Genomic DNA, 19,382 nt, shown 5'->3' with positions numbered 1-19,382 from the left:
ATGCCTTCAGTAATCTACTGTAGGCCATGCGTGAATGGGCAGAACTTTTACCTACATTACTTACGGAAGCCAAGAACAGCTATATTAGCTATTTTTCTTTTTGAAATTGTTATCTTAAGATAACCTCTAAATTCTTGCTAGGGGTGACTGGGAATCTGATTGAGTGTTTGTCTCTCTGTGTTGGTTCTGTGATGGACCAGAAGTAGCTCCTGCCCCCTTGCAACTCTGCATTTAAATACTCTGTTATCTCGAGAAAACAAAGGTTTTTGTCCTCAAGATAACAAGATAAAATATTCCGTTATCACAAGAAAGCAGCAGTGGTGAAAAAACATGCGTGCCTGGCCGCTCATGGCTTCTCTACATACTTAAAATTTGCCCAATATCTAACTGGCCGTCGTCATGCTATGAGTGTTTGGTGTAAAATTCAGTGTATCTGAGACCAGATAATGAAAAAAGTTGTCACTTTTTTCAAATTGTCAACTAAAAAAAAAAAAAAAAAGAAAACACAAAAAGGAAATTAAAACGTGATTTTACTGCAACTTTGCTGACAGTGCAGCATTACCTGAACAGTTGTAGGTGACTGCTGTCTCAAGCAGATATACATCTGATTCTGGACTGAGATCACATTGTCCTTGACATGGTGGACTGTTTGACTGTATCATCAAGCTGGCTTTGCCCCAGCGCCTATCACCGGACTGGGAAACATGGAGGGCAAAGGAATATCTCCTGCCTGGCTGCAGGACACCTGATCGCACCACCAAATTAGGAGAATGAGTCCCTGTAGAGGTGGTGACATCACTGAGGTCAAGGGTCAGGCCACTGTGGTCCCCAGCTCTCCAATTGAACTATGTAGAGACACATCAATGAATCCCAACAATACCAAATGTTTTATTATTATTATTATTATTATTATTATTATTTATCTAATTACATGACCAAGAGTTTAAATAGATGAAACTATGCAATTAAAAATTACTTCTTGAGATAAGCTTTAAACTTTTTCAGTGTTTTAGCATCATCATAATTACCTGAGCCTGGTCATCACACTGGTCACATTCTCCGGCAAGTACAAGAGGGCTGGTGTTACTTATGTGGTGAACAGAAGAAAACACAGAACAGGATACACACTTTATTGTTACTGGAAGCACTGGAGCTGCAGTCACGGTTACCTAAAACAGATAAAACACAAAGTTCTTCTATAATCAGATACAAAACAGAACTGGATACGGCTACACAGCTTAAAGTGGTAGAGTTGAGGGTAGGAGGGTAGTAGGGGTATGAGGATGGGTAATAATCACCGTTTGATTGACAGAGACAGGTTTCCTCCCTTTCTTGTGTATAGTTAGGGTAAAAATGTAGACTTTGCCAGCGTGAAGCTGATTGCTGGCTACAATCATCGTCCGGCTCATGCTTCCAGTTGTCTGTTTTATGTAAGGAGACTCTGTGGAATTCTGTAAATGCAAAAATGGGACAAAAATCTATTTTAACACCCTACTTCCCTATCTTTGCTGCTTTCATATTTTAATCATTTGAAGGAATTGTTTCTCCAGATTCCATGACATTTAAATGACATTAAACATAATTAGGTATTTAGACTTACTAGCATTAAGCATGTCCAGTGATACTGCAGTGTATCCTCAACTCCAGACTCCACATCAGGGTCATGAGACTCAGATCCATCCAGGACAAGATCACTGATACTGGGCCACAGTATGTGGGAGCCTCCCTTAATGGCAGCAGCTAACAGGGAGTGGACTACAGTGATGTTGGTCTTTTGTTGAACAAGTAAAGGAGTTTCCTGAAATGAAACTGTGAACACTAGGCAATAGGATCCGACCTCAAGAGCACTCTTTGGAAGCAAAAGAAAGGGAGAAGCTGTATCCTCTTGGCTTCTCAGATGAATTTTGTCCCCACTGACAAAACACGACTCCCTGAAGATTTCCCACAGGTATGTCATCTTGTAAGCAGAGCAGTTTGTATCCACAGTTGCTTCGAAGAAATTTAGTCTAGATCTGAAGATGGTAGACTGTTCCTGGACCAGGGAGATCTGAGGGTTGGAACACTGAAGCTCCTCCACATCCACTTGTAGTTGTGTGGACACAAGACTGACATTGTTGAAAGTTTTGACCATAACACTGTATTTTCCTGAAGAATAATAAATATGACTAACAACACTTGAGTCTGTCACCAATACTTCATTGGAATCTCCAAAATCCCAAAGGTATCTGACATTGCTTCCTTCCTTCACCGTTGTGGAAAACCTGACAGCATGTCCCACAAAAATTCTCTGTGCATGACAGACAAGTTTGACCTTTCTAACAGGCCATTCAATTGCTATAGTTTTATTTAAAGTCTGGGAGCAGACTGCATTGCTAGCATGCAGGCTAACAGACAACAAACCACTCTCTGGTGGAGTAAAGATCACTTCTTGCCCAATAAGACATGTGGCCTGATACCCTTCTGAGTGAAATAACCACATGTAGTTGACTTGAAACCCTCTTTGAACCTCTGCCTTGAACTGGACTCCTTTCAGAGCCTCCAGCGTAGCAGAACAACAGTTTACAAGCTGCAAACCTTGAATACTCTCAGTTACTAGAATGTGAGAAGACGTTTCAGCCCTACTGACCTGGTTCATAGCTTTCATTGTAATTTGGTGTTTGCCAGCAGGAAGGCTTGATGTGGTGAGATGGCCTCCAGAAATGTCCTGGCTTTGAATCCAGTCTTTGTTTTGGAATGTTATAACAAAGCTCACATTACTTCCTTTGGAAATTGTTGGAATAAACGAAACCTGCTCTCCAGTGCATAAAGAGGTCTTGCTGATGTTTAGCAAAAGATCTTGGATTGCTTCCTGGGTGGTGACACAGTGTGAAACCATCTGCCAACTTATCTCATTGGAGACATTCAGATACACCTGAAAGATGTCTGCATGTGGAAAAATGTAGATGAAAACTGGACCAGTGGAGGTAAAAAGAGTCTCCTTGGCACTTTTAACTTTCCAATCCCAGTGCAAATTGTTACCTTTGTGGGTGATTCCTTGAAAGGATAGAGCTGCACTTGCATTGACAAAAAATGGAGGTTTCTCTTCATCAATTAGAAAGTCTACCTCTTGGACCTCTTCCTGGATCAAAAACTGTTTAGAGTCATTAGTCTGACTAAGGACATTCTGCACTAAAACAGTGACAAGACTGTGACCTGGACTTGTGAAAGTGCAAATAAAAAAGGGAACAAGTGTCATTAGGGGTGAAATATCTGTATCAACATACCAAAGATATTGTAGGTCTGAACCCCGATTCACAGATAGAGATATATTTACAGCTTTTCCCAGTGCCACAGTGCTTGATTGTGCTTCTATGTGCACATGTGTTACACGTTCTACTGCCACACAAGAAACATTGGTGGTAGCTTCACCCAAGATATTAGAGGCTGTGAGCTGAATTGACATTCTGCCAGGAGTTTTAGCCATCACATGAAAAAGCTGTCCATTTTCTCTTATTTCTTGGTTTATTCCACTCTGTGTAGCAAGCCAGCTATAAGTGATGTTGGATCCTTTGGTGACTGATGCAATAAACAACATTTCTTCTTGAGTTGGTATATATTTCTGGTTAATCAAGGTTTGACAGTTAATGTGAGGATCTTCAATTCTCTCAAACACCTCAATTAGAACAGATGCCTCCTTCTTACTGACTAAGTTTTGGGCTATAACTCTCACTTGATACACTCCTGGTTTGGAAAAAGTAAATCTATACTGATATGTACCTTGTTTGGCTGTGGTCACACCTTCTATTGTCCAGTAGTAGTTACTGGTGCTAATAGCATTACTAACTGCAGTGATAAGAGTTTCCTCTCCTACTACAGCATGAGGCTGATGGGTGTGAAGTGAAAGGTCTGAAACAGGAAGTAAAACATCCACTGTAAAGTTTGCAGAGTCCCGGCTTACAGCATTAAATGCTGTAGCTGTAACTGTGAATTTACCGGTTGAGGTAAAGATATGTGACACTTTTTCCTTCCACTCTAAAGGAGACGCATCTCCAAAGTCCCATACCACTGATACATTGCTGCCAGAGCAGTTGGCGACCCAAAATGATACTGATGTATTCACCGTCAGTGTGTCACTTAGACTGTCATGTGAAACATAAATCTTACTGACTGGTTTTTGAATGTTGATATGAACTTTGGCAGTTTTGTTGCTGACTTTGTTACTTGCAATTAGCGACACCTCCTCAAAACCTTCATTTCTGAAGACAAAACACTTCCTAGAGGTTTCTGTCATGGTACTTTGACCCGAGGCGCTAGTAAACCACCTAAACTGGTAACCTGTAGTTTGTTTAGGGGAGACTGACACTGTGAGGCATACTTCATCTCCAACTGCTGTTACATCTTGTGATGAATGCACTGAAATGCTAGTTATTGGACTTTCGACGCAGATGCTAGTACTAAATGATACAGATCTAACAGAACTAATCACCGTCAGGGTAACATGAAAAACCCCATGGATTCGGAAAGTGTGTTTAACTGTCGATTGTCCAACTACTACAATCAGAGGTGAATGTTCAAACATCCAATGGAAAGTCAAAGTGGAAATGTTTCCATTCACCAGAGCAGTAAACTCCACATCATCTTGATTCATAATGCATTCTGTTGGAAGAACTCCACTGACAGTCAAGCTGTACACTTCAACAGTGATAGACTGATGAGCTTGGCTTACTGAGTTAGAAACAGATACACCAACTCTGTAACTCCCTGGAAACTTGTAGATGTGGGAGACAGAACCATCAGTGAGATTTTCCTGCAGAGATCCATCCCCAAAATCAAAATCCCAAATGAGACTGGTTCCAGAGGCAACTGTAGCACTGAAATCAGTTGGAGCACCCGCTTCAGTTGGCCCCCTGTATGTAACAACTAATCCAGAGATTTTCTCTATAACCACCACCACAAGTGAGGTGCTCAGCAAATTCACACCATTGCTTACTGATACAGAGATGTTATAAATTCCTGCAGATCCAAAGGTGTGGCTGATTTTGTGATGGATGCCTTGGACAGCTTTGGAACCATCGCCAAAATCCCATATATAGAGCACAGCAAAGTTGGAGGGCTCAACAGAGGCCTCCAGATGGAGGGCATCCTTTACGAGTAGTTTCAGAGAGGAGGGGGAAATGACGAGGCTTTCCAGTGGAGGGCGAACACTGATATTCATCGATGTGTCTGTGCTGCCATATTGATTGGAGACTTGAACATAAACAGTGTAGTCTGCTGCAGTGAAAGAGAGAAAACACACTTTACTTCGAGGTTCTGAATAAGAGGTATTAATAGTAAATATTTCAACAGATTTAACCACAATGTAACTTTTTAGTGTGGGAAATTTGTAAACCATATCAAGTTACCTTTAACCCATTATGACCCAATGAGAGGTGTTTGCTTTCACTTTCAAAGCTAGGAAGTAGTGTAGACATCACACCAACATTTTCCAGACATAAAAACTAATATCTTGTCCAAGGGGTTTGTGTGTTCCAGTGATCCAAGGAGCTATGTTATCAAATGCTTAATGCCCCTGTCAGGGCCACCAAAGACAAACAGGTCACTATGTGAGGGACCAGGACCCATTTGATGAGAAACAACACGGGTGACCCCCATATATATATATACAATTTTCTCTACATTTAATTTTGTGTGGGGCTGCACAGTAGTGTGGTGGTTAGCACAGCTGCCCCACAGCCATAAGCTTCCTGGCTTGAGCCTTAGCCACGCGAAGGGTTTGAACAGGGGCTTTCTGTGCGGAGTTTGCATGTTCTCCCTGTGTTTGTGTGGGTTCTCTCTGGGTACTCTGGCTTCCTCCCACACTCCAAAAACATGCATGTTAGATTAATTAGTCACTCTGAATTCTCCCTAGGAGTGATTGTGAGTGGTTGCTTGTCTCTGTCTCCCCTGACAGAGTCACCAAAGGCAAACAGGTCGCTATGAGAGGGACCAGGCAAAGTGTGCCTCAAAAGACCCCTATGATGAGAAAGGAGGCCCCCCAGAACCAGGCCTGCAGGTGGAGTATTAAGGTGAGTGTCTGGTGGTAGAGTCTATGCCCATGGGACCTAGCTGAGCTCAGTCTGAAAGGATGACATAGGCCACTCCTCCTGTGTTTGAATGTTCTCTCCATTTATGCGTGGGTTCTCTCCGGGTACTCCAGCTTCCTTCCATAGTCCAAAGACATGAATGTTAGGTTAATTGGTTAATCTAAATTCTCCCTAGGAGTGAGTGTGAGCCTGAATGGTTGTTTGTCTCTCTGTGTTGGCCCTGCAGTAGACTGACAAGCTGTTCAGGGTGTACCAGCTTCCCCATTACCCTGAATTGGAATAAACTGTATGGAAAATGGATGGATTAAGTAAAATATTTGGCACTAAGAGCAGCAGAGGTGAAATGGACAACACTGCTACATTACAACCTCATAAGAAGTATTTAGCAATCAGAGCAACATTTTTAATCAGCAGGAGTTTGTATCTGCAACTCAACAAATTCATATCTGATGGAGGGAAACACATTTAACTGAGATGAAAGTAGGTAAGAACTGTGAAGCTGAGTCGTTTAGAACTAAACAAGGGAAGCCACAGAGTCAGGTTAGCATTTTTAAAGGTTTTATCAGTACATGCAATTTAATAATACACATAGTATTTTGATAAATTGTCCTCCTGTTAGTATGTCAATTCTGGATATCTGTCAGTTTGTCTGAGTGTGTTTACCTGGAATGGAATAAGTGTGATTCACTGAGTCTTGGACATAAACCTGTTTCTCTCCTCTCTCCAGAAGTCCTTCCATGGTGTGACATGGAGGAGACTGAGTATGGATGACATCGCCACTGCCATCCCCAAAATCCCATCTGCACGACAAGTTATGCATTGAAATGTATAATAACCAGAGACAAAACTTCATGAATGCATTTGAAGTGGAAGCCTTTTGTGCAAAACGTAAATGTTTTATGGTACAAAACTGCTTATAAGAAACATACTGTAGGTGCTCTTACTTGAAGGTAACTGGTAGTGAAATATCCACTTTGACTCTTAAAGCAAAGAGGTGTGTAGCATCTATAGGTACAACCTCCCTGACAAACAGAAACTCGGGTATAGCCAGTGGTGCCATTTCATCAGCAGTGACAAGGATTTGTTGACTCTGTGAGCTCACTGGGTTTGCTGCAGTCACCTAGCAGAAAGTCATCCAATAATGCCGTTTAACATTTCTTTTCCTGTGCATGACATATGTCAAAAACTAGAAAGATGAAAACGAATCTTTATGAAGCACATGATGATAACAAATGCAGAAAGCAAAGTCAAAGCTGCTTACCTGGAGCTTATACTCAGCAGGTTGCTTGAACATGACACTATAAGATTCCCCTTCATAAGCAAAATTCTCCAGGTTGTCAATCACCCATGTGAATTTAATGGAAGAACCACTCTCCACTTTGGCTTTAAAGATCTACAGTGTAAAACATTGAAAATACACTTATGAAAGTATACAGTAGCGGTTTAAAAGTTCCCATCCAAGCTGAAAGCCAGCCGAATACCTGCCGGCTTCCAGCCCAGTTCCATTCCAGTTCCAGCCAGCTGATTTCCAACTTCCAGCCGCCAGAGAGGCCCCCTCCTTCTCCTGGGAGTGTCGATGTTTTAATCAAACTCCACCCATTCCTTGTAATATAGGGTAGACCCAGAAGATGGCGCTTCTCTCACAGACTTCTCATCGCCCGTAGTCTGTCAGATTTTATCTGAATTTACACTGACCGGCAGAGGCGCCACTCAAAGCACCTCTGATGGCCAGTCACAATTCATAAAAATGCATAAAACTTAATACATAATTATCGTTTGACGTGGAATGTGAAATTGTAACATGCTTGTGCGCTGCCAATTGTTTTATTCAGAAATGAATGCTAGTAGGTTAATAAAACCTTTCAAATACTGGATCACAGCCCCTAGCTCTATTCTCAATAGGATGTATTTATCATACTGATTAATCTTTTAATATTAGCATTATTAACATAGACAAATCAGATTTGGATCAAGCAACACAGAATCTGTTTGAGGTAGCTAGGAAGGGTTATTTTATTCTCATATTATTTATTTCACCTCCATAAGAAGACAGGGCGACAGATAAAAGCCCCACGCAGGATCGGAGATAATTTCTTCCACTTCAATGTGTCTAATCGCGGGGGGACATCCAACACTCGCTGTGCTGCGACTTCCTGCTCGCCGGGAATCCCGATTACGTCACCCCTCCAGGTGGGCTATTCCCCGACACGCTCTGATTACCATTCCAAAAGGTACTGTATGCAGCCCCCAACTTGAACATGCGCCTTCTTCAACATTCGCACTTGCTCCAGAAAATTACCATCTCTTAGGCTCCTCCACCACCACTTTGACTGTGGATTGATACGTAAATGAGCCGCAATGAGGCAGCTGAACAAGTGACCCAGTTTTGTGATTGTTGCACATTGGGTAAGAGTGGTCAAACGAGTCCAGTTTGTGTTGTCATGCTACCAGAAATTCAGTAGGCTAGTCGGTCCTAATGCAGTGAATTTCCATGTTAATGTTGCCAAATTCAATAGCATAGCAAGAGATGAAAAAAGAAACAACGATATTTCTTCAACATGTTAACCAAAATATTTACCTCTTAAAGCATAAACCAAGTATTTACAACAAGCAGTGTGCTTTTTAACGTTAACGTGTGCCATAGCCTACTGCACCGCGGTTCCTCCTTTCGAGTCTTCTTTTTTATTATATTGTTGTTTTATCATCTGAATATACTACAACAACACAGAGAAAATATATGAAAGTTTATTTTACGCTGGTATTTGCGCAGCAGAGTTTTCTGCCGCCGGATTTGTAGTCCAGGAACGGAGAACACAGCTGCTGCCAGGAAAGGTGGATTACATTTTGTTAAAGCACAGCAATCTCCGAGTAGCCTATTATAAATACCCTCTCAGTGGCAAAATAAAACACACTGGTCTGGTTTAGTCTTCACTCTGAAATGGTTCAGTCAGAGGAATATAAAGCTGTTTTAAAAATGTTGAGCAAGCTTAAAATAAACATTCATAGGCTTTCTATGTGTTTTAGATTAACACAATGATAAAACAACAATAGGCTATAATAATGGAAAAGAAGCGGTGCATGGCAATGATGCGTTAATGGCTCGGGTCGCGGGTTAAACATCAGTCTGGTTCGGATTTAAATGGAATAAATACATTGGTGACGAGTCGGGTTCGGGAGTCATTCTAACGGGTTAGAGCAGGTATGCGTAGCAAAACAGAACCGTGCAGGACTCTGCTCTAAGCAGTTCGGACTTGGTTGACCTGGAACCATTTGACAATAAAATCTGGAGCCATCCTGCAACGCGCTCGCTTAGGCGTCCAGTTAAACCGTGTTTATTCAACCAGTCCCTACTTCATTGCATTCATTCTTTCCTCATAGCCTACGTGCACATTTTTTTCAAGATTGTTTATGTCAGTTTTGTTTTGGAAAATGAAAAAGGAGTCTTTGCGCAGAACTTATAACATTATTCTAATCTTGCCACTTGCCTATTTTATTATTGTGTATTTTTGTAATAACATGTAAATTCACTGCATAGGAACCAACTAGTCTACTGAATTTTGTGTGATAACACTAACAGAACTGTTTTGACAATGCAACAATTACAAAACTGCGGCTCATTTCCTTATCAATCCATAGTCAAAGTGGTGGTGGAGGAGCCTTGGAGATGGTAATTTTATGGAGCAAGTGCGAATGTTGAGGAATTTAGCCTTTGTTCAAGTTGTGGGCTGCATATATGCAGCCCACAACTTGGTATACCTTTCAGAATGATAATAAACAGAACAAGACACACCAAACCAGGAGCTAAGACCACGAAGTTCAGCATCATGCTTATCTATCTTTGGCGTTTTTACACCAACATTTTTATACACTGGATAATGATAATAATTATCGATTAAAGTCACGGATAAAACTGCTGTTGTTAAAACACACCCATCTCTTACAAAATCTAAAATGTAAAACAAAAAAAACAACAAACAAAAAATCTGGATCACTGTAGAAATATCTTTATTCATTGCTGATCATCTGGCCATTGAAGCGTTTTTATTTGGAATTGGGAACAAATATTTTCCACCCTGTTATATTCTGTTCCACTCTGTTATGTTCCATTCCACCCTGTTAGTAAGGTGTTTTTTAATTTTTTTTTTTTTTTACTAAAAACATTGAGGACTGTGAACCTTGTTGCACCATATTAGGAAGTGAGGAACATTAAATTGATTTTGCTTTTCTGTTCCCAGGTCAAAAGGAATGTAATTATCTCTCATTTGAAATACTTGATTATGCTTTCCTTCTTGCCTTTGTGGAAACAGAAACGTGATAATCTCTCACTTGAAAGCAAGCTGGGCGTACAATAGTGTGATGACGATGAAAACTCACATGACCAATGCTCAATAAAGGGTACATGAAAATGTGAGAAATGGTCAAAAGCACAAATACCGTTTGTGGTGAGTGAAACTATACAGCACAGTCCCTAGCTCTTTTCAAGCACACTCCTCCCCCCAAGGAGTATGCTTGAACAGCTAACGGCAGGTAATGGCTGTGTTTACAAATGTAAAGGTGCTAATTGTTGGCCATTGAATTGTTAATTTCAAACCGGGCAGCCTTTTGGTTGTACTCTGGGCATGGTAGAGGGCTAAGAAATCTCTGGGTTTTCTAGTGTTAAACACTGGAAGCGTCGCCAGCGGTCTTTTGATGACCGCCAGTCACGCTACCATGCTTATAGTGTATTAAAAACTAAACGGCTGAACCTGGTATTTTAGGACTTTTATTATATAGTTGTTGTCTATAGTTTTACCTGCTTACTTGTTTGGAAAAGTAAACACATCAATATTTACGAGCAGTTTAGCACGTCTAAACTTCCACAGAGCCGCTCAGGGAGACTCTTTCTCAGTCAAACTGTCGTATATCACGGCTATGGAGTTGTAATAAATGGCCGCCCTACTCTGCTTCTGATTGGCTGTAAGATCACAAACCCTGTGTGATGATAGGCTGCTGGTTCCTGTCATTCCTACCAGCCTTTGCGCATGTGCCTGCTTCAGACAGCGGGCAGGCAGCTGTCCCACCGCTGAGACACAGTTGTATGACGTTTTATCACGTTTTATCACTAGATCGCTATGAATAAAATCCAGGGACACTTCATTTCACAGTATAAACCATTTATTTACTTATCTACTTAGGATAATAGCACTTTGAGGCCTAATTCAGAATATAGGTTGGGCTGGGTCCGGACTTTTGTGATCCCTGCTTTACACATTATCAGTATTATGTTATTTTTACCTGCCGATATTACGTTATGATTTTGTCAATATTCAGTTATGCAGCAGCTGTATCAACCCCCACTGTGAATAACTTACGTTGCAGTCAAATGACCGCTGGCAGCGCTCCTCGGGATGTTTAGAAAGCTGGCTGCTAGTGACATTCACCACTTAGCCGACTTGAGGAGGTTGTGCTTTGCCTCATAACACCATTAGCTACACATGTCGGCTTTTTTGATACATTTATTTGACGCCATTTTCAAATCAAATCATTTTTTAAATGTTGGCAAAAATGCAACAAATGAGCGACACAGCTCATTATAAACTGTTTAGAGAGCAGCAAGATCAAATCACTGCTCCTCCCCGTGGACAAAAGAGGGATTGCAGCTGTTTTTTTACTTGGGCTGCTTAGGGGCAGAGCCTCGCTGACGACGTCATTGCGGGGGATTACATTACCCCCACAGACCTGTGAAGGATCGGCCAAGGATCAGTCAAGGACCAGTCAAGGACCAGTCAAGGACCAGTCAAGAACCAGTCAAGGACCCATCATGGAAACAGGGGAACTTTTAAACCGCTACTACTGTAAATAGTCTTTTTGCTCATAATATGACTTTCTTTGACAGACTATGAAGAAAACAAAGAGTTTTATTGGGCTGTAATTAACTAAAAGAACTTAGTCCTTAAATGTGGAAATTCTCTATATTTTTGCATAATGTTTACATGAATACCAACAGGGTACCAAATTAAACAAATGAGACAAAAAGATTTGACTTGTTCATTTACTTCTAGAGAAAATTGTGCAACATTATGTGAACTTTTAATCTTGTTTAACGTCTGACTGCCCTTCTGCTTAAATAACCACAGCCAGTTGTTTCTGGTAACTCAGGAATTTCCACTCATTACTCTGTCCAGAGCTGCTTCAACACTGAGATGTTGTTCATTATCACTTCAGGTCCTTCCAAAACATAACTAACTAACTAAACTTTCCAAATCATTAACTTTGGTCTCATAAAGCCATGCTTTGGTTGAACAATGTGTGCTTTGGCTTTGATTGCATAACCCATTTGAGATGAAATGATGCTTCATTTTTACTCTTCAGAATTTGTTGTATAATTCGAAATTCATTGTTTGATCAATTAAAGCAAGTTGTCCTGGGTCGGATCCAACGGAAAAAAGGCCAAACCCATGACACTGCCACCACCATGTGTCATAGAGGGTATTAAGTGTGTTTTGTGTGTGTGTGTGTGTGTGTGTGCTATTCTTATTCTGGAATGTTCTTTTTTGAGATCTGTGGCTTTCTCTTTGCATTGTTTAGTGTTCTCCTGATGTTGCGTTCGTAAACACAAAAGCTCCGGGCATATAGCTGTGCACTGCCTCTCACAGCTCCAACAAATGTATTTCGCTATATGTGTTTCTGACACTTTGGGGCAGAAATCAGAAATATGTGGAACAATCTGAGCTGGGGGCTGCTTCCGGTTGTGTTTGTGCTGTTGGTGCTTTATAAAGCCCCTAACCTCTGCTTTGCTCTGCCATGGATAACACAGGGTGAAACTAAACGAAATGTAAGTGTCTAGAGCTGCTGCTGCATGTGCTTCTTTGCTTTATATTGTTTTTGGCATTCTGTCCTTTTTGTTATGAAATTGAATGTCTGTCCTAGATAGTCCTTTATGGCTTGAGATCATTTTATCCACTCAGCATTCTACTGCTGCATAGTATCACCTCTGAGGGCTATGCATTGTTAGGTTTTTGTAGGGCTGCATGTCTTCCCATGTCTGTATTGAGTGCTTACAGCAAAACAGACAAAATACCTCAGTGAAGCTTAGAAAGTGTAGAGGGCTTAAGCTGCATGTAATATATTTCTTTGTGACCTTGCATTCTTTTACATTCCTTGCTCTTGAAAAGATTGCTTGACTCTGGGACATTTATGCTCAATGCAAAAGACTGTTACAGAGCATTTCATCCATCTTCTGCATCAATTACATGCATAATTTTTTTTAGGGCCCTTGCAGATGCATACCTTGACAGAGCAAATGGAGTAGTACCACTGGAAACCGCAAGGGTGTTGAGCAGTATATCTAATGTGCGACCCGTGAAAGAAACAAAGAAGAAAAAGCTGCAGTGTATTTAATGTCCTCACAGACCACCACTGTTTACTGTGCTGCCTCTTTTTATATCTCTTCCTGTGAACGAACATTACCATGATCTCCTCCACCGTCACCACGTTTATTATTGTCTGAAACTGACATCGGAGGGTTGAGGTTAAGTCTGCATTGCTCTCTGTTGGATGTATTGGTTAGCAACCATGACAACGTAAAGGATGCATGGAAGTTTGAGGGTAGTGAGGTTTGAAACAGATGTACTTCTTTATGTAAAGGACACATAAATGGGCCTTTAGGCTCTGTAACTCCAGAAAGAAAATTTGCAAGTTTAATTTTTTTGTCATTTGTGTTTAATTTGGTTCTCTTCCTCTACCTTTCAGGTGGATTTCAGATGATCATATTTAAACAGAAACATTGAAAATGTTGAGTTCAAAAACTACCAAGCATAAGTTAATGACTAATAATTATAAATGTTAATAGTTTCTAGGATATAATAAGTCTAAACTGAACAGGTTGACCAGTAAACATAAATTGTCATTTCTAAAATCATATTAGTTTGGTTGCTATGGTCAAATTAACCAGGGATGTTTGCAGATAACTAATTTTTGCACTTACCTGTGATGTGTTTGTAAGAATCCTCAAGCATTTGTGTGGTTCAACATTAAGCCCTGTTACTGCCTCATAGCCATAAACTTTCACAGTCACGCTCTGAAAGCTGTCTGCATCCATCACACTGATGCCGAGTGTCTCAACCCCCGAAGTTGGCAACACCAGAGTAACAAAAGAAAACCAGCTGTCATGGGAATGTGCCTTACAGTCAGGTACAGATTGAATCACCTCTTCAGGGCAAGATGGATGAAAGAGAACTCCAGTTTGAAGCACCGGGGCTGACCATGAGCTCCTGGCTTTCTCTCCAAAAAGAGCCTTGACAACAATGAGAATTGGGAGATTGATTTGGACATGAATCTGGTTCTTTTCATCGGGAAGAGGGTGGATGACATGAAGTTGGAATTTAGATCTCAGAATGGGACCTGCAGCCAGGGGCTTAATATCAGGAGTTGTGGTTGTCTCCATTTGAGTGCTGTCAAAGATATCTTCATGTTCAGTAGCACTGTTAAGTGTGTCTATATATAGGATTCTCAGGTCACACACCACCCCATCCACCCAATCACTGTCTTGAGGCACTGAAGTGAGGCCTCCTTCCCACCAGCCTCCCCACTCTGGCCCCCTGAAAGACAGGTAACTTTGACGCCAAGGAGAGTTTATAGAAGCATCACTGCTAAGGCAATGCAAAAATGTTCCAGATTCAAAAGTGTGTTGCACAGCTAAAATATCATCAGGGTACACGTTGATGGCTCCGTCTGGTAGAAGAAGCTGTAGCAAAGAAATTTTTTGTCAATTTAGGAATTTTGAATTGAAGTGTTTATGGCAGGTTCTACAATGGCAGCAAAATGTGCAACAAAAGTCAACTCACACTCAAAGTTTGAAGTTCAGAGCTTGGATTTATTGCCAGGGGCAAGTCTGCCACCAAGTGGTAGAAAGGAGGAAGTGCAGGGTATCTAGGGGGTGAGGTGAAGTGACGACCTCTAGCTGCACTGTCATAGGTGTTACATGGACTGGTGTTAGGTACACAGGCCTCCAGTAGATGGCACCAGTATTGGCCCATGCTACAGCCCCCTGTAGTGTTACATAGTGGTACAGCTGAGCAGAAGCTGAATGGATTAAGGAGAGAGCTGCAACCTGACAAGAAAAGAAGGGATTACTACCAAATATACACTCTCCAGCAAATAAAAACATCTGTTGGAAGATGTGCTCACTACCTGGAGGTACCAAGTGGTGGTTGGGACTGCAGTATGGTCGAAGGATCTGGACACGGGCTAGTGTATATAGAGGGCTGGGCTGGACCACCAGTTCCACTGATATCACCTGGCCTGCATGACTGAACCACAGGCCTGGGAAAAGCATCATCTGTGGAGATTACAGGAGAATCTGATGGAAACAACTAAGACCATTTTTCATAATTTAAACCTTTGCCTTATTTTCCCAGTCAATTATCCAACACTTTTCATTTTGACCATTGGGCTTTAATGGAGGTTTCTTCAAGTTTTTATTGATTCCTATTTAGCTTTTTAACTTTTACCAAATCTGCCATAAGGTATTCACCATTTTCACAAATTACATTTAGTTATTTATTTAGTTATTTTTTTAGCATTTATCCAAATTAGCTAAAATTTTCAATAGTTTCCATATTACTTTTAGCTCATTTGTTCAGCCATCTGTCTACTGCCTGTTAGCAGTGACCAAATACTTTTGAGTCACTATTTCAACTAGGCCATTAGCTTGCCATTTCAAACATTAGTATCTGTATTTAGCTATGCAACACTGACCAAACACCTTTAACTAATTATGCTAATTACATAGCAATTACATTTACCTAGCAATTTTAACCATATAACATTTACTTCTAGCACACTATGAGCAATTTATGCATTATATTTGGATTAAATTTATATCTAACTTTAGCTTTTCTTATTGGCCCAATATTATTTTGTAAATATCAACTGTTTAATCACACTTTAGTAGCTACTCAAATTAGCAAACTAAACAAATTAATTTTGTTAGCATGTCCCAACCATTACGCTAACACATTAAGCTAGCTCTGTCTTTACTTTTCTCATGTATTTAAATGGTAGACTGTGGTCTAAATCCAAATGTGGGTTAATGATTAGGTGCTACCACTGTCTCTGAATAATATTTTACAAAATTATACCTACTATCACAATCTGATTATATTTTTGGTAAGTGAATTAATACCTCTTATGGCACAACTGAGAGAATTTTTTAGACTACTTAGCATCTGATCATTTTACTGAGGGATAATGTCTAATTAGAGATTATGAGCATGCAAACAACAAATCCAACCAATTGGACTAAAATTTAGCTGACCTCCACAATACTTTGTCCAATGTCTGGTGCACTGGGAAGTGGATGTATGTGGGTCTCAGTGTAGACACCAGTAATAAAAACCAGTCCAGTCAGGTATGTGTCTATAGATGGTAACGAGTCTGCACAAAGACAAATAAACCAAAATCATGCCATGGCACTTTAAATTACACATTATTATTGTTAATAGTAGCACAAATATCAATTGCTATTTTGTATCCTTGCTCCTTCTTGCTTTTCTGACACAGTCCATTTTGGTTTCTGGTGTACAGTAAAAAACTGACCGGTTATTTGATTTTCACAGATGAAGCTGTATTGTCCAGCACACTGAGCTCTCCTCCACCCTCCTGGGGTACTTAAAGCCAGCTGAGGGCACAATCTCTGACTTGCACTGTCTTTGTGGAGATCTTGTGGTTCTTTTACTCCATACTGGTCCAGCCTTTCTCCAACCAGTCCACGCAGCCATACCCACACAGTGGTTTTTCTATACAAAAATACTAATATTATTTCAAAAGAAGACAAAACAGATTTGAATAAAGAGTGATTTAATGTAGACTGAAACTTTTCATTAGACTCACTGCGAAAAAGAGTTATGGATGAAATTAAGCAGCTCTTTGCTTTCAGCAGATGCCAGATCCCCTCCCCAAGCCTCTCTACATGAGTCCTGCGCCTCAAACCATGATGATTTTATGGCAGACATCCAAAAGCATCGCAGGCTGGCCAGGTGGATCTTACCTCCCTTGGGACAGGGAATGTCCTCTGGAAGGTAAAATGAGACTTACAAGTAGGATGAGTCATTTCTTAACTCACAAGAAGCAGATTAATGAAAACATGTGGAAACTTGATAACTTTGCATGTTGGCTCAATCACTTTGAAATCTCTACTTAATGGATACTTCAGTGGTCAAAATATATTCTGGATAAATATAGGAGATTAAGTGGAGGTTACAACAAATGGTGAGGACTCACTCTCACATTTCTCCTGATAAGATTGGCTTTCAGATTTTGCTCTTAAGGAAAAAAACTTCCTATCACCTGCTGCTCTATCAGGACATTTGAGCTGGACATATCAGAAAGCTGATTAAGGAAATATTCTTTCATTTGATGAAACAATTTCCAAACTTATATGATTTTCTGTAAAAGGTAAAACTAATGTTTATATAATATCTATAAAACTAACCAAATGATATAATTTGGAAACTTACCTAAGAGATCAAGTGGTCATGTAGCAGCCTGCTTTGGCTAATAATAAATAATTGGATCTAACAATCTAAATCTCAATAGTAGCTGGAAAAACAGCTTTTTGGTTTTAAAAAAATGACAAAATATTGCATATTCAGGTACTTTAAATTTTCTGTTTAACATGGCAGTTAAATGCTAGAACATACTTCTGTGACCCAGAGCAAAATTGCTGAACTTTGGCAGATTTTCTCACTGTGCCGACTAACGACGGCTAATTCAGCATACATGTTGCTTCCTGTCTCTACTCTGAGCTCTCTCCAGCCAGTAAAAGTCAGTCTGATGTTAATTCTTCTCTTATCTCTTGCTCTGTAACTTTCTCTGTTTCTTTTCCATACTTTCTCTGAAAATGTCCTCTTATGTTTCTTTACTGAATCAGCCATGGTGTACGTTCAAATCTGCCAGTGTGTTGATATCCAGTTGCTGGTGTGTGATATGGTGCCATACAGCAAAAAACAGCTGTCACGTGACCCCCAGGGCTGGAAACTAAAGTTGTGAAGTACAGTTTCTCACCCTCGAGAAGCTGCAGGGCAATGACAGCTCCAGAAATATAAATAATGAATGTCAGTGTGCCATCAAAACAAGCCAGAACCAAAACGTTTAAGGTCTAAAACTGTAGTGTTTCTTTAAGTTCAGGTATCTTTGACTTGGACAGTGTTAATATCCAGATTATAGAGATAATTTTGTTCTTAATCATTTTTAATATTGCAAATCCTCTTATGTGTGGGTTTCATCTAACTTAAGCAACATAAAAATATATTCAGTACTTAGATATGTTTGGAACATAATTATAATGTCCACTTTAGCTTATCTGCAACAATAAAGTCATAAACCAGGGATGTCCAATAATGGTTCTGGTTTTAGATGTTTCCCTGCTCCAACACAGTTAATTCAAATTAAACTGATCTCCTATATAGCTTGTTGTCAAGTTCTCCCCATGCCGATTAATAACCCCATAATCTGAGCCAGGTAAGAAACATCTAAAACTTTCAGGACAGAGACCCTCAAGGACTGGAACTGGATATCCTTGTTATACTTTTGGCGTTGAATGCTTTATGCTCGCACATTTTAGATGTCCTTTAAACAAGTAAGAAGCCAAACTGTGAGACTTCATGAAGATAGAAGTTTTAGCAGCAAAAGTTTCAGTGGAACAGAAGACAAAGTTGGTTCAAAGGATAATGCATGAAGCCAGCTTCTATAGATGGCATTTAAGGCTTGGCACAAAATAGTAAGATTAAACTTTGCCAAGAGCAAATGCAGTCAGATAAAACAGGCAATGTATCTTTTAGATAGATTCAACCAAAATTCCCTGAACTTGGATCAAATCAGAGGTTAGAGAATTGGGGAAGGTATAGAGAAGACAATCGTACCCAGATGCTGAATGAAAAGGCAAGATCTGTAGATGCATAAAGGGGGAGAATTTGCCAACATCTATAGAAATTGTGACCTATAGATAGGTCTCATAAGGTGACCTATAAGTCAAGTTAAAACACTGAGAATTAACTTGGACAAGAGTCCAAGAATCTGTTCAACTGCATTTCTAACATGTTACCTGCAGCCATCATAACCATAACACCTGATATGATCTGTTAAGAAAAATGCAGCTTCAGTATCCAGCTCCAACATTTCTATCCTGGAGTTACTCTCTACTTTCTCTACTTTGACTGATGCAAAACGAACATTTTCTAAAACAATGCATGTGTGTTTCTCACCTCTCGCTGTGGTGATCCATACCACACAAAGAATCCAGAGTATTGTCTGATTTTGTGATGCAGTTAAATGTATCAT

At 40.2% G+C, this 19,382-nt stretch overlaps 1 protein-coding gene across 1 annotated transcript in view; it reads right to left on the bottom strand.

Moving 5' to 3' along the window:
• pkd1b (polycystic kidney disease 1b) overlaps window positions 1-19,382 on the bottom strand; it is a 50,316-nt gene extending 30,934 nt beyond the window's left edge. Inside the window, exons 1-13 of the mRNA XM_041974889.1 lie at window positions 19,307-19,382; window positions 16,935-17,115; window positions 16,641-16,840; window positions 16,360-16,478; window positions 15,234-15,381; window positions 14,888-15,153; window positions 14,029-14,787; window positions 7,324-7,455; window positions 7,007-7,152; window positions 6,726-6,862; window positions 1,601-5,250; window positions 1,029-1,169; window positions 563-845 (exon numbers count right to left, since the gene is read on the bottom strand). Of these exons, the coding sequence (XP_041830823.1) occupies window positions 563-845; window positions 1,029-1,169; window positions 1,601-5,250; window positions 6,726-6,862; window positions 7,007-7,152; window positions 7,324-7,455; window positions 14,029-14,787; window positions 14,888-15,153; window positions 15,234-15,381; window positions 16,360-16,478; window positions 16,641-16,840; window positions 16,935-17,115; window positions 19,307-19,382 (6,238 nt within the window). The remainder of the gene's footprint in view (window positions 1-562; window positions 846-1,028; window positions 1,170-1,600; window positions 5,251-6,725; window positions 6,863-7,006; window positions 7,153-7,323; window positions 7,456-14,028; window positions 14,788-14,887; window positions 15,154-15,233; window positions 15,382-16,359; window positions 16,479-16,640; window positions 16,841-16,934; window positions 17,116-19,306) is intronic.

This window comes from Melanotaenia boesemani, chromosome 21 (genome assembly GCF_017639745.1).
Source record: "Melanotaenia boesemani isolate fMelBoe1 chromosome 21, fMelBoe1.pri, whole genome shotgun sequence".
Taxonomy (NCBI): Eukaryota; Metazoa; Chordata; class Actinopteri; order Atheriniformes; family Melanotaeniidae; genus Melanotaenia; species Melanotaenia boesemani.
The sequence above is the reverse complement of the archived record's forward strand: the minus strand, read 5'-3'. Positions and strand labels throughout refer to the sequence as shown.